This window comes from Pholis gunnellus, assembly GCF_910591455.1.
Source record: "Pholis gunnellus genome assembly, chromosome: 15".
Classification (NCBI taxonomy): Eukaryota; Metazoa; Chordata; class Actinopteri; order Perciformes; family Pholidae; genus Pholis; species Pholis gunnellus.
This window is the reverse complement of record NC_136542.1, coordinates 20,843,431-20,856,635: the sequence shown is the minus strand read 5'-3', so window position 1 is coordinate 20,856,635 and position 13,205 is coordinate 20,843,431. Positions and strand designations below refer to the sequence as shown.

The following is a 13,205-nucleotide window of genomic DNA, read 5'->3' as shown; positions in this document are numbered from 1 at the left end:
ATCAGGATTTCTGCAGTGTTAAGTCCTTCCACGTCCATCTGACAAGACTAATCTTGTGCTAATTACAGTGAAAAGAACTCCAATTAGCGCTGACGCCTGGGATTACACGGAAAATGAGGAGAAATGTTCGTCACCTGTGATCCTGTCACCGCGTCCCCACGCTGCTGTCGTGAATATGATAGCTCATATGAGCAGCTTCCAGTACGGAGCTGGCGTTCCCAACGTGCCATGCCTTTCTTCATACCCGGGTTTTCATTGATGTGGAAAAGTGGAGCGGTGGGGAATGTTGAAGTGGAATGAATGTGGGACAAATAGAACAGCAATGACTCTCTGAATTGTTCAGCCTCTCTGCCGTCTTTAAGTCTGCTTATGTACATTTGTGACTGAATGCAGAATAGGTGCTTTTACAGCTGTGTGCTCTATGAGGTGCTTCGATTCTTTAACTTTGTCTTTTCTATTTTTATCCTCATGTGCAGATCAAAAATGGATTTTTCATACCTGCGGGGCTGTGGGCCCTGAAGGCCCGACTCCCAGCCAGTGCTTCAACTCCTACAAGAACAGCAACGTCAACGTGACTGTAGGCACCCGAGGGCCCTTCAAAGGCATTCAAATGTGGCGGGTCCCCGAGACAGCCACCTACAGGTAGGGCTGTTGCCCGAGTTTAAAGCATCGCAGCATCCCTATCAGATTCTTGCAGGAGGGAGCAGAAGCTGAAGTAATGGCAGCTAAATAGCATGATTCACTCCACACCTGATTCCAAAAATAAAAAAAACACCCACATCGGTGGTCTTTGAGGCTTCTAAATACCTTAACAATCAGCCCTAGCACCTTGACCTCAAACTGTGTACTGCTCTAGGATTACTGCTGTAATATCCACTACCTTGAGCAGAGATCAATACGCCTCCTGTGGGCATTCATGACAACGGGAGGCGTTTAACTTGGATTTGACTAGGATGGTTCAAACAAAAAATAAAGCTTCAAGCCTCCCACATCAAGTCAAAAAAACAAATACAGACACCGCTAAGCTCAGCCAAAACTCTTGAGTCTTAAAATACCAAACTAACAACTGCGTGGACAGCACCGTTTTAACACATACCCCGGAGTTTTAGAAAAACACCTTCTGTCTCCGCACACAACTCCAGAGTTGTGGTCCTGATGCGGCCCGGTTTAGCTGGCGGAGCCTGTAAATGAAGCTGACAGACGGTCACAGAGATGAATATGCGCTCTGCATCTCCCAAAAGTCATTAGGCAAACAGCTGAGGTAGCAACTGAACACCGGGCAGCGTGCTGTCTATCTCTTCCTCTCCCCACCATGCACGACCACCGGGGAAGTGAAATATCGAAGAGCTACCAAAAACCAATCAAGTTTTTAGTTGTTGTTTTTTGTTGGCACGAAAATTGGAGCATTTGAAATGAGTGTCTTCTGCAGCGAAGGTGTGTGTATTCGTATGTCTGTCTCTCTGTGCTTGTGTGCCCGTGCACTTTGTAGTCTGTGCACTGTTTTTTTGTGTGTGTGCCATGCTAAGTCCAATTGTTTTGTACTAAAAAACACCCAGCAGGGTGAAAAGCGTGTTTTAGTGCTTCCAAATTAATGTTGGCTGTTATTTATTTTTGTGCACTCATGAAATAGCAGGTGGACTATATGAGGACTGTTTTCTTTCTAATACACACCTACTGTACAGAATGGAATATATAATAATCACCTTTTCCCATTAAACTCGAGAAAACCAAACGGAAACACTGAATGAAAAAAAATGTATTTCCTGTATCATTAGGGTAATTATCCTGCTAATGAGCTGTTTAATATGTGTGTCATTTGTTCCGGTTACACCCCAGGATCACAGCCTACGGTGCAGCTGGGGGTCGAAGCGTGTTGGCCATGAGCAGGTCACATGGTGTCTACATCACAGGGGACTTCCTGCTCAGGAAGGGCGAGCTGCTTTACGTCCTGGTGGGACAGCGAGGAGAGGACGCATGCCCCAATGTAAGTCTATCACGCAGTACTATAATGCAGAAAGTCGGTGTTCAGCAGCATGTGACAACATGCAGTTTACAGTTTGTCATGAAAGCAAAAGATAGGGCAGGAATTATAATACGCACTCAATTTGTTGATCTTCTTTGAAATAGCTGTGAACGCTTCAATGATTCAACTGAAATGGGAGTCAAACGTATTTCTCTGTTTTGTTTTTGTTGTCTCAAAATAATGTAAATGTAGGAAGTTGTTATTAACTGAACTGTCCACGCCGTAGTGAAACTCAACATTCTTTGACGTTGTCTAACTTTCAGACCAACCAAAATTGAATCGCACCTTTTTGTTGTCGGAAATAATGTCAGTGTTTCATAGTTTCAGTCAATAGTTTTTTTCTATTAATAAAAGGATGAAAAAAGGTCTTTGGGGAAATATGAGAAATTGTCTTATTTGTCTCAGCCGGTTGGAGGGGCGTGTACCTGTCTGTTTGATTGACAGCAGCTTGCAGTGCTGCCAGAGTGCCGGTGAGAAACAAACTGGTGCTGCCGCCCACATGTCATGTGCAGACAGTAGCTGTAGTCCAATCGTCTTTTTCTGAGGGAAATGACCTGTTAGTAAGTGGCAGCCATGATAAGAGCAGGTTGAATTATCTAAATGCTAAGGAAAGGTGCTTCAGCTCTCTCTCTTATCTCCTTTAGCTTAGGGTACACAGGATCATCCTTTCTGAAAGGAAAGGAGATAACGCCGTCCCACAATTCCTTGCTTCAGCAACACTTAAAGCAATGCACCATTCAGCCGTCAATGACATCTGCCGTGGCTGTTTAATTGTGCACTATGGACAGATTAAAAACATCCTTCTTAGGAGATGTGATTCTGTTTTGGACAGTAATCTCTAATTAAATTGTTCCGCATTGAGTTTGTCTCAGTAGCCTACTCATTTTGTTTTTGTCATGAATAAAGTTTTCAAAAAAGAAAAACACATCTATCTGCCATCGTGTAAATCAGGGGTCCCCAAACTTTTTCCTGTGAGGGCCACATCACTGAACATATCGTTTGACCTAGGGCCCGATTATGGGGGGGACGACTGTTGCATCGTGCGCGCGGATCGGGGCGGAACACCGCCGTGCGCGATACAGAGAGCAGGGGAATTGAAAAGGCGCGACCATGTAGTGACAGACATGACATGCCGGCGTGTAAATAAATTAAGCACAAGTACTCGTCCTTCAAGCTCCCGTCTCTCTGCTCTTCTACTTCTTCTACTCTTCTACTTCTACAGGGTGTGCGCATGACAGCTCTCATCTCGTTCGCCCCCTGGTGGTTGGCTGATTCAGGAAGCGTTTGATTTGATATGTAGCAGAGCACGTATTTTAAACGTTAATATCGCAGACGATCATGCTCATTTACTCGTGGCAGCCAAAATCGTGATCGCGATTAAAATTCGATTAATTGTGCAGACTGAAAAAAAATCATAATGCGTCTCTGGTATTGTTCAGGGGGCCGGACCAAATGTGGAGGCGGGCCGTATCCAGCCCGCGGGCCGTAGTTTGGGGACCACTGGTGTAAATGATCAGATTCCCAGAGCACCGCGGTCATCATTTCCTACGTTCAAATGAATTCTCCTTCAGACTCATGATGTTTTCCATCGAGGTCAAGGAAAAGACAAAGGACATCATTTAGTTTGACTGTTCAACCGAGTGTGTTGTTAGAGAGGACTAAGGACCCCACCAGCATCCAGCTGGACGGTGGCATTTACATGCTGTCAAAATGTGCTGCGGCCCAGCAGCTAATTAGCTATATGGCCTTCAAACTGACGTTGGCAGTGCCCTTTTCCCTGTTGAATGTTTGTTTGGTGGCTCATTCAACCAGCTACAGTGCAGGACAAGAGGCGAGTCCATGTTTGTCAGTTAGAGAAGGAGGAGACGTCCGCAGCAAAGCTAATGTGGGTTGATGCTGTGGCTCTTTTGCTGTGCAGCAGGCTGCTGTTTGACTCAGTGTGAGCGTCTGCTCTGCCTGTGATAGAATGCTCACTTTACTGCTGTATGCAAGATCTGATTGGCTGTAATGATGTAAGGCCTCCATCTACGTAGGCGGAGCGGTATTCCGTTGAATTAATGCAAAACTCTGGGCGGCCATCATGAAACCAGAATATAGAAATGTGCTCCTTTTGGTTTCTTCTTTCAGAGCGGATACGTAGGCCTATGCTGTAGCAGAACAAACAAACTAACTTTTTTACTTTAATAGGATAACTGTGACATTCTGAAATTCAAGGAACTGCGGATCTGGTAATTCTCCTAATGGGCAATGATTCACTTTGGATACCCATGCTCAAAATCATGTTTTACAGCCACCAACAACTGTTTGAATCTGCAATGGAAGCTCACAGTGATCTCCCGTTGTCTCTCTTAAGCTGACTTGTGCTCTTTTGCCAGGGGTGGCTGTCATCCATTATGCTATGAGTTACTTCACTGGCAGCAGCACACCGTGCTTCCTCCCCACAGTTCAACACTGAGACTAAAAACCTCACAATCCCTCTAGTCCCCAATGATATCATCCATCATCGGCTATTCATACGTTTTAAGACTAAGGCTTGTCTGCCACTGTAGTAGAGCGAAAAGGAGTTAGTTGCCAACGTTTTTTGAGAAGAGGACATTACCAACAGATTCTTCAATTGTTTGACAAACACAGCAGTAAAATTCACTCCTTTTGTGGAATTCACACATTGTTAGTTTGTGGCATGAAGAAGTGTTTTTATTTCCTTAGGTTGAGGGAATCAACCTATATACTGTATACCGATATATTGATGTACACATTAACACATTTCTGTATTAATAAGGACATTTATTTTATAAAACTGCTATTTGTTATGGTAAGATGGAGTCCATATTAATATCAGCTATGTTGCAAAGACAGCTACAGTATGTCGAAACAGAGGTACCTTCTACGTATTATCTTATCTTATTGATGATCTGCTCAGTTAATTACCCAGTTAGAGCACTTAAAAATGACAAGTAGTCCCTGGCCAGAATGTTAACTAATTGGTATGACGTATCCTCATACAATGGTTTGTAAGATAAACTACTTCAAAGTTCTCGAGGTTCCACTCTGGCCATGAACAGTGGTCTCCTGGGTGAATGTCCTACATTAGTGTGACCCATCTATCCACCTTTGTCTCTCTTTATATTACGTCACCTGAATACCTTAGAGGCAGCCCAGCACATCCTGGCTCACAATTATGTTAGTTACATACGAATTAGAGTGCATTTCTTTTTGTAGGTTTAAGTATGAACAGTGACAAACACATTCTAGTTTGGTATTTTGTCAGCTTCTACAGTCCTCCTGCAGCTCCATTTCACAGGTTTGCAGCTTACACATTTCTGTGCAATTGAGTTTGTTGGCGAGGCAGGAGCAGTGTGGAAGCTTGCAGGTCCCAACACACTTGCAGGCCATAAGTTCCAAGACGACCATTGGTGATAAGGGTCCCCACTTCCAGTCCCACATCAGCATACCTGTAAGAATAAGTTGAAGATATTTCTCATCCATTTGAGTGAGGAGCCCAAACGTGTAGAAATTACCGATACATTTTTATACTTATTTTATTATGAGAGCAAGGTAGTGAACATTTATTCATTGTATTTATCATGAGCATACATTGTTCATCAGTTGTCAACCCATGTCTTTTGGCTCTGGCATGGTGAATATGCAACTATTAGCACTCCGTGCAAGGGGGAAGTAGTCTGGATTCCACTTCACCCCTGTTGGTGCAGAACAGCAGGTATAATGCAAATCCTTCACATCACAAGACATATGATTCCATATTGCTGTGTAATTCCACTGGTACATCCCAGGATGATCCCAGGGATTTAAAGGACTCTCCTGTTGTCCTGTCCTGAATGTCCTGTTTCCTTAAACACAGTGTTCCTCGTTCGTGCAAAAGCACTCTATCACAACCCGTAAAGACATGTGCACCTACAAGAGCATCACATAGGTCATCTCCAAGGGGCTGCGCAAGGTTGCTGATGTTGATGTACCTTGTCCGATTCTGAGTGCCACATTTCTGATACACGAGTCACTTTATCTTCTTACAGTATCCGAGAAAAAGGACATTCGTCTCCTCACTCACCTCTGTGGTTTGATAGCCACTGTGGCTGGCATGATTTTCACGTAGGAGCATACGGGTATTTCTAAGATCGCTGAGACAATAGCATGCCTCTCCACATGTTGCAAATAGCTGCTTGTCCTGAAGCTTTACCTGGTTCTCCGCTATAGCTTCCACTGGTCCACGTAGAATGTTGTAAAGCCTGTTTTGCCGTCTGTATGTCTCAACAGCTTTCTCTGCACAGCACTGTGTCCCTGGGCAATGTTCTTCCATTGAGTGCTAATTACTGAACCACGACTGCATCTCTCAGCATTCTTGACGGATGTATTCCAGCACACATCGAAACCCACATCTATCCTCTTACTGTTTCCTCCTTCATGCATCGCTAGGTTCAGCACAGCGCCAGCAATCTCTCCAAAAGTCTTGCCATCCCCCTTCAGCTTCTTAACAAGGCTCATTCCATCAATGATGCATGCAAAGTGTTCTCCGATATGTTCACCTGCTGATGCTGATTTCGTAGAAACTCTCTTCCAAGAGTGGCCTTGTTAGTCTTCAGCAATGAGCCATCTGGATTGGAGAGAGCCCAAGGCACTGGACCAAGTGGATGAGCCAGGACATCTTGAAAGTGAAGATCTTGACTTTGCGAAGCAGTGATGATATACCCAAAGAGATCTCTATCTGCTTGGTTCACTCTATCAGATCTCAGATATGATGCTTGAGAATGTCTTCGTAGTCTGTTTTCTGATTTTGTCGTATTTTGGTTGCTTAAGAATGAACCCTTTATATCTACAGAGTGAGTCCCCAGAGCCCAAAATGGACAAATAAATAATCATAAAGTGTTTATATCCTTTCTATACATGTAACACTCTATGCATGTGTAATGTTATGTGTGATTAACACATAGATAGTTGTTGTATTTATTGGTACATAAGATCTTACAAAAGACTGTACACAAACCTACTCATTCATTCTCTAGGGCGATAATGGCCAAAACAATGATTGTTCCAAAAATGTGTAAAGCTACTCATTTGAAATGGTTATCATATTTCATATGTATACAAACAAACTGGTACCGGAGAGATGTTGGTGAGGCCGTAGAAGTCATAGTGTTGGCAGTTGAAAGTTACAAAAATAGATTAAAGTCAGAACAACCTTCATGAGGCAGCTCGAGGTCCAGTTGTGTTTAGTGGCTTTGTTTTCAAGAGGTAGAATGTGAGGCTTAGCAGGCAGAGGTCCCCACTACTGTCATCCACTCATTAGTTTTTACGAAGTGCAGACAGCAGAGAGGGACTGTGTGGTTCCAAAGGGAGTTTGAAGTCGATTTAAGGTTCCTCTTATTCCCCCCCAGTTGTGACAGCGAGAGACAGCGACTCTCTCCAAAGGGTTGCCCTCAAAGTGATTTGTGCTGTAGAACTGTGTTTTCTCACACCTAGCATTTTGCCCCCCCCCCATGTCCTTACAAATACTCGCTCTTTCCGCGTGTGCCTTTCTCCTTCTGCCGTGCACGCACACATACGCAGGTCCTCAAGCACAAATACACACACCTTTGTCCGACACAAGCTCAATCTAAAAAGGAGAAGCTGCAACGACAGAACAGGCTTAGAGGGAGACTCTCAGAACATTTAAATGCACTGCTTTCTACCCCCTCTACTTGTCGATTACTCACTTAAGCCCCGACCCCCACCTGCCTCCCAGCCCCTCAAAGAGAAGCAAGGGAGAGATGAGCGACTGTGAGTGTGTGTTTATGTGTATGAGTAGAAAGTGAGTGGTGGGGAGAAATCTCAAGCCCTCTTCCTCTCAGAGTAGGTCAGGCTCCAGGCAGGCAGCACGACACATCAATTCACAAAACCTCAGCTATGAAAAGGAATCTGCATCTAACATCACTTGAATAACAAAACGTCTACTCTTCAAGTATTTATTGGACGGCTGACTAACTTTATTGATTATCATGATGAATCAAATGAAAACACATTGACAGTATAATCATTTCTGACTGTTTCAACATTAAGTTAAGATCAGAAAGAGGTAACGAGAACATAAATATATTATCAAGTTGGATATAACATAAATTGGATATATATAAATTGGATATAACATCCACTTAATATACATTTTGCAAACAACCTTTACAATCTTAGAAAAACAATCCGGATCTATTTACACATCTGCAACATAATTAACTCTACAGTATTTAGTATGTTGAATTTGTTTTTGTCGAACCTATTGGCCTCATTTCCTCCAATTAGGTTTCAAACTGCATACAAATCAGCTGCAGAGATTTCTTATTCAGTCAGAAACATGAATCCATCAATGTGCACAGGAAGCTCTTCTACAATAGTCAGACAGATTTACTCATGTGAACAGGAAATCAGTAAATACTCAAATCTCGCTGGAATTGTCTTACAAAGGGAGCATTGGTCCTTGCCTCTCAGATCCTGCATGCTTCTGGATATTTCTTGGTATTTGCTCACCATTATAAAGCTAACGTCTTAGACTCACTGCAGCTGGAGTTTGGCAACTGCTGAGCCCTCTCATACACAACTGGCATGCATGAAAGCAATTCTTTGGGGAACTGACATCTCTCTCTCCCTCCCTGCAGTCCAACGGCATGCTGAATAGGATGTGCCTGGAACAGAGCGGCCCGATGGTGAACAAAACCCAAGTGAAAGGGGGCGGAGGAGGCGGCGGCGGGGCCACGTATGTGTTCAAGGTGAGGGTGTGCTGAAGGAATGACACTGCACGTCATTTGTAGAGATTTGTGCATGAATAATGAAAATGTGTGTCTCAAATATAGTATATGATGCAGATGCAGGTGTTGGGGATACAGAGTTGAGAAGGTCATATATAGGTCAAGGTGTAGTATTTCAAGAAAATGTGTTCAAATGTAATATTAAAGTATGTCATTAAAGTAATAATAGTATATAGTCATAGTATAACACGTCATGAAAAAATGTGAGTAAAGCATGTCATTAAAAGTAAAGTGTTGGTAGAAGTCAAAAAAGTGTAGTGTAGTCTGTCGAAAAGATAAAACAAAAGTCATAAAAGGTTATAGTACAGCATGTCGTAAATAGTTATGATAAAGTATATCAGTACACATCTTTATATAGTCTAGTATGAAAAATGTCACAGAATAGTACTTTTAAAAAGTCATAGTATACTCAAAAGATATGTCGAAAAAAAGTCATAAAATATTTCATTATATAATGTCGAAAAAGTCATAGTGTTCCAAATCATTATACAGTAATACAAATAAATCATAGTTTAGCGTGTCACATACAAAGTGGTAGTATAGTATGTGAAAGGAAGATCTCATGAGTCACAGGTTCCAGTAGTCAGAGGACGAGATCTTAATTCAGGCAGGTTCATACACATGGAACACAGCACGTGGAGAAAGGCTTTCCAACTGCTTTCATAGCTGTGTAAGTGTAGATGTGCGTGTGTGTGTGTGTGCATGTTTTATTTTATATTTATATATATTTTATATGTATTTATTTGTAACAGGTTTATACAATAGTAAGCCATAAGAAATAAAGGGTAAAGTATGTCATATACAAAAGTGAACAGCTGAGCTGAGCAGCATGCCAATCTTCTATAATCCAAAGTATTAAAGGAATACTTTCACAGTTTAAGAATTGTGTGTATTGGCTTTCTTGCACAGTAAAATGAAAGGAATTAGGTTTTTGTACGCATTAATCAAACAGCTGCTGGTCGGCACATTTAGTTTCCTTTGGATGGAGCCAGCCTAGCTTCCTGTCTTTATGCTAAGCTAAGCTAAGCCTAGTAGCCCCAGCACAATACTTACCATACACACATGAGCTGGTATTAATCTTCTCGTTTAACCCTGAGACAGAAAGCAAATACGATCATTTCCCAAAAATGTTGAGGTATTCCTTTTGAAGAGCAGATACCAGCACATGAATCGAACTGTTAACAAAAATCACGCAGGTGGACAAAGAGGTGTACACCCCCCTCATCATCGCTGCTGGGGGAGGTGGCCGGGGCTACAGCAGCCTATCAGAGACCCAGCTGGAGCAGATGGACTATGACCCCAGCCAACCGGGACGCAGCGGGAAGTCAAACGCTGCAGGTACACTACACACACCGCTTTGCTATGTGTGTGGGTACCACTTGTATGTGTGTTGTGCGTGTGCAAGAAAATGCGGTATACTGAGTGCACGTCTGTGGCGGCAGTTGTGTGAACTTGGTCCAGGGAGACAGTGTAGTGAGTGTGTATGAGATGAGCAGATGACTAAATACCCCATTACGGTGCTGTAGAGTAGCGGGTTAATGTTTCCCCACTTGATGATGAGAAAGGCGTTGTGCATTGTGTTCCCTTCAGCATGCACACACACTAATACGTTCACAGATAGCCTGTACTCGTAAACACATCCATTCACCCTGAGGGTGTTATCCTCCGTCTTCATGTGTGTGTTTCATAGACGTTCCACACTAGGTGTGCCGGTGGTTGTGTTTGGGCAAAAAACAAATGACAGCGTGGCGCTGCTCATGATTATTCATACGGAGCACTTGGTTCCCCCGTCATGGCTCGGCAGAACTACATGCTCCAATCTACCGGTGGAATGTTCCACCCATGCCCACTGCAGGCTGCATTATTCATGTGCTCAGAGTTGACGAACAGCCCAGAAAACAGAAGTTATTGATTTTCACATCGTCACAAAGCCCAAGGTTTACTTTCGAGGAAGCTCTGTGAATGAAAAATGAAATATTTAGCAGGTCTGGCGGGTTTTGTTGCCAGTGTGATGTGATGTGTGTTTATTTTTTTTTCATTTGCTTCTATCTCTCAGGCGCCAGAGTGGGAGGGAAATGAAAGGGGGAAAATTACATTTTCTACTGTTAGGGAATATGGGAGGGGATAGTTTATTAGCTATGACTTTAATCTCGTGTTACCAGGGCTCTTTTATAGGATTTTTATATTTTCAGTCTCTGCTCTAACCAGTGTTGTTATCACTAACAGGGGATTGATGTTTGTGTGTGAGAGAAAATACTGGATACTTAGTGTGTGTGCGTGTGTGTGTGCGCGTGTGTGTGTGTGTGTGTGTGTGTGTGTGTGTGTGTGTGCGACTACAATATACATGCATTTCTGCAGTTTAGCATCTTTTTCCCATAACATTGACCCATTTAAGAGCTCGCTCTCTATGCATCTCTCTCCCTATTTGTCTCTCACACACACACACACACACACACACACTGATTCCCTCCACAGCGTATTACTTCCGCATTACATCAAAGGTGTGTTGTGTTTGGTGACAGGTGGAGGCGGAGGTTGGAATGACAGGGCTCCTGTAAGTCAGGGGGGCAGACCGCTGGTGCTTGGAGGCCAGGGAGGGCAGGCCTGTCAAAAGTTCTGGCAGACCCGCGGTGGCTTCGGGGGCGGCGGAGGTGGCTGTATGTCGGGCGGTGCCGGCGGAGGCTACAGAGGTTAGTCCGAGAGTTTGGGGTTTAATAAAAAGGAATCGTGACGAGCTGTCAGATATGACCCCATCTGTGTTTTATAATGAATGTGAAAGGGGTGACAGAGTTTATACAGATCAGGGATACGGTTGAATCCCAGCTGCATATCCTGTCCCTCCTAACTGCTCAATCAAGTGTGAATCACTCTGGAGTAGACCGAACACAGAATCAAAGTATCGACCCCTTGTATCTCCGTGTACTGAGTCTATCATTAAGTAGTGTGTTTGTCGTATAAGATAATCCTCAGTAGATAACTGGGTCATAACAACAGATGGAAGTACACAGCATAAGGCATGAAAAGACGCAATTATAAAAATAAGAAATATGAATATGTCAAAAAGGGCGGTAGGAAAAAATGCAAATAACTGTTAGAATGCATTGGGACACACGAGGATGAAATATGTAAATATGTTAATACAAATATGTACATGGGCAGAAAAAGGATTGGGTGTGATTGTGATTACAGCGGATGATGTGACACTTGCAATCCTCGTGTTTCTGTCCGTGAAATGTGCTTTTAAATGTTTGTGTTCAAGCCACGTAGAATATAGCATGTGTTGTTTGGTCTGAGGACGGCGCTGAGGTTTTGTCACTGTGTTTGCCCACCTGGTCTCTAGGTGGTAACACCTCCACAGACAACAACCCCAAACACGACGGCGACGACGGCACCTCCTTCCTCGGTCCGGAGGGAGAGCCCTTCCTCTACCCTCTGAAAGGTAATGTGATAGGACAGACAAACCAGTCAGCAGTCAAGAAATGTCTATTAAACATGTTTTGTCTATTGACATTTTAAATGAGTTCTTGTTGTGGCGCACCTGACTTGCTTCCTACGGTACGAGCTTTCACAACACACAACCTCGACAGATTTTTACAGCAAGATGAGAGTGAGTTGCCTCACCCTGTCAAATCAAAAAGAGGATATTGTAAAAAATGTGCAGCAGCAGATATGGCCAGCCACGGGGGATGAGAGGCAGGAGTTTTCCATTCTGACAGAAGACACACCCAGATTATTTGATTAAAACGCCTCCAGAGCTCGATAAATCCATCTGGTGTAGACCTGTTACACGTACACTTGAACTTGACAGGTACTAGAAACACAGTTCTGACTGAACATTTCAGCTGGAGCAGTGGCCATCCATGTATCATGTAAGACTCCCTCTTCACTCAGCTATATAGAAAAAAGGGGAAAATGGGGAATAGAAATTGAAGTGCTTTTTAGAATTGTCTTCCATCCATTGGGCTGTAGCAAAGTCCGTTCTGATACCTCTCCCCCGTTGAGCTTTAATAGGGGCGACGCTGTCTGGCGAGGCAGTGCTCCCACTCCTCAGTTTGTCATCGAACTCGCTTCATTTCCTCCAGGAGAAAAAGACTTCAGAGTGAATTTCAGCTGTAAATGAAACTGAAATTGCGAGAGTGTGTTTCAAACTACACATTATTCTCATTCTTCTCTATTGCGGCTGGTTAACACGTTGCTATATTCTATGTTGTTACTTAAAAAAAGGATATTCCATCCACTATTCAAACTATTTTTACAGTATAGTTAAGGCCTTTAACTGTTGTGCTGACCAAGCAACAACACCTACAGTATACCCACTTTTGTAGTCCAGGGACAAAGAAAATGTAACGTTATGTGATAGATAATAAAGATTAACATCAGAAATGTTAAGT

The 13,205-nt window shown here is 43.2% G+C and overlaps 1 protein-coding gene across 1 annotated transcript in view; it reads left to right on the top strand.

Annotated features, from left to right (window-relative positions):
* The window catches only part of alk (ALK receptor tyrosine kinase), a gene marked incomplete at both ends in the record, with an annotated part of 222,817 nt that overhangs the window by 187,515 nt on the left and 22,097 nt on the right, over positions 1-13,205 (top strand). The window contains 6 exons of the mRNA XM_079174739.1: positions 477-642; positions 1,837-1,984; positions 8,665-8,775; positions 10,011-10,152; positions 11,337-11,504; positions 12,155-12,253. Coding sequence (XP_079030865.1) covers positions 477-642; positions 1,837-1,984; positions 8,665-8,775; positions 10,011-10,152; positions 11,337-11,504; positions 12,155-12,253 — 834 coding nt within the window. The remainder of the gene's footprint in view (positions 1-476; positions 643-1,836; positions 1,985-8,664; positions 8,776-10,010; positions 10,153-11,336; positions 11,505-12,154; positions 12,254-13,205) is intronic.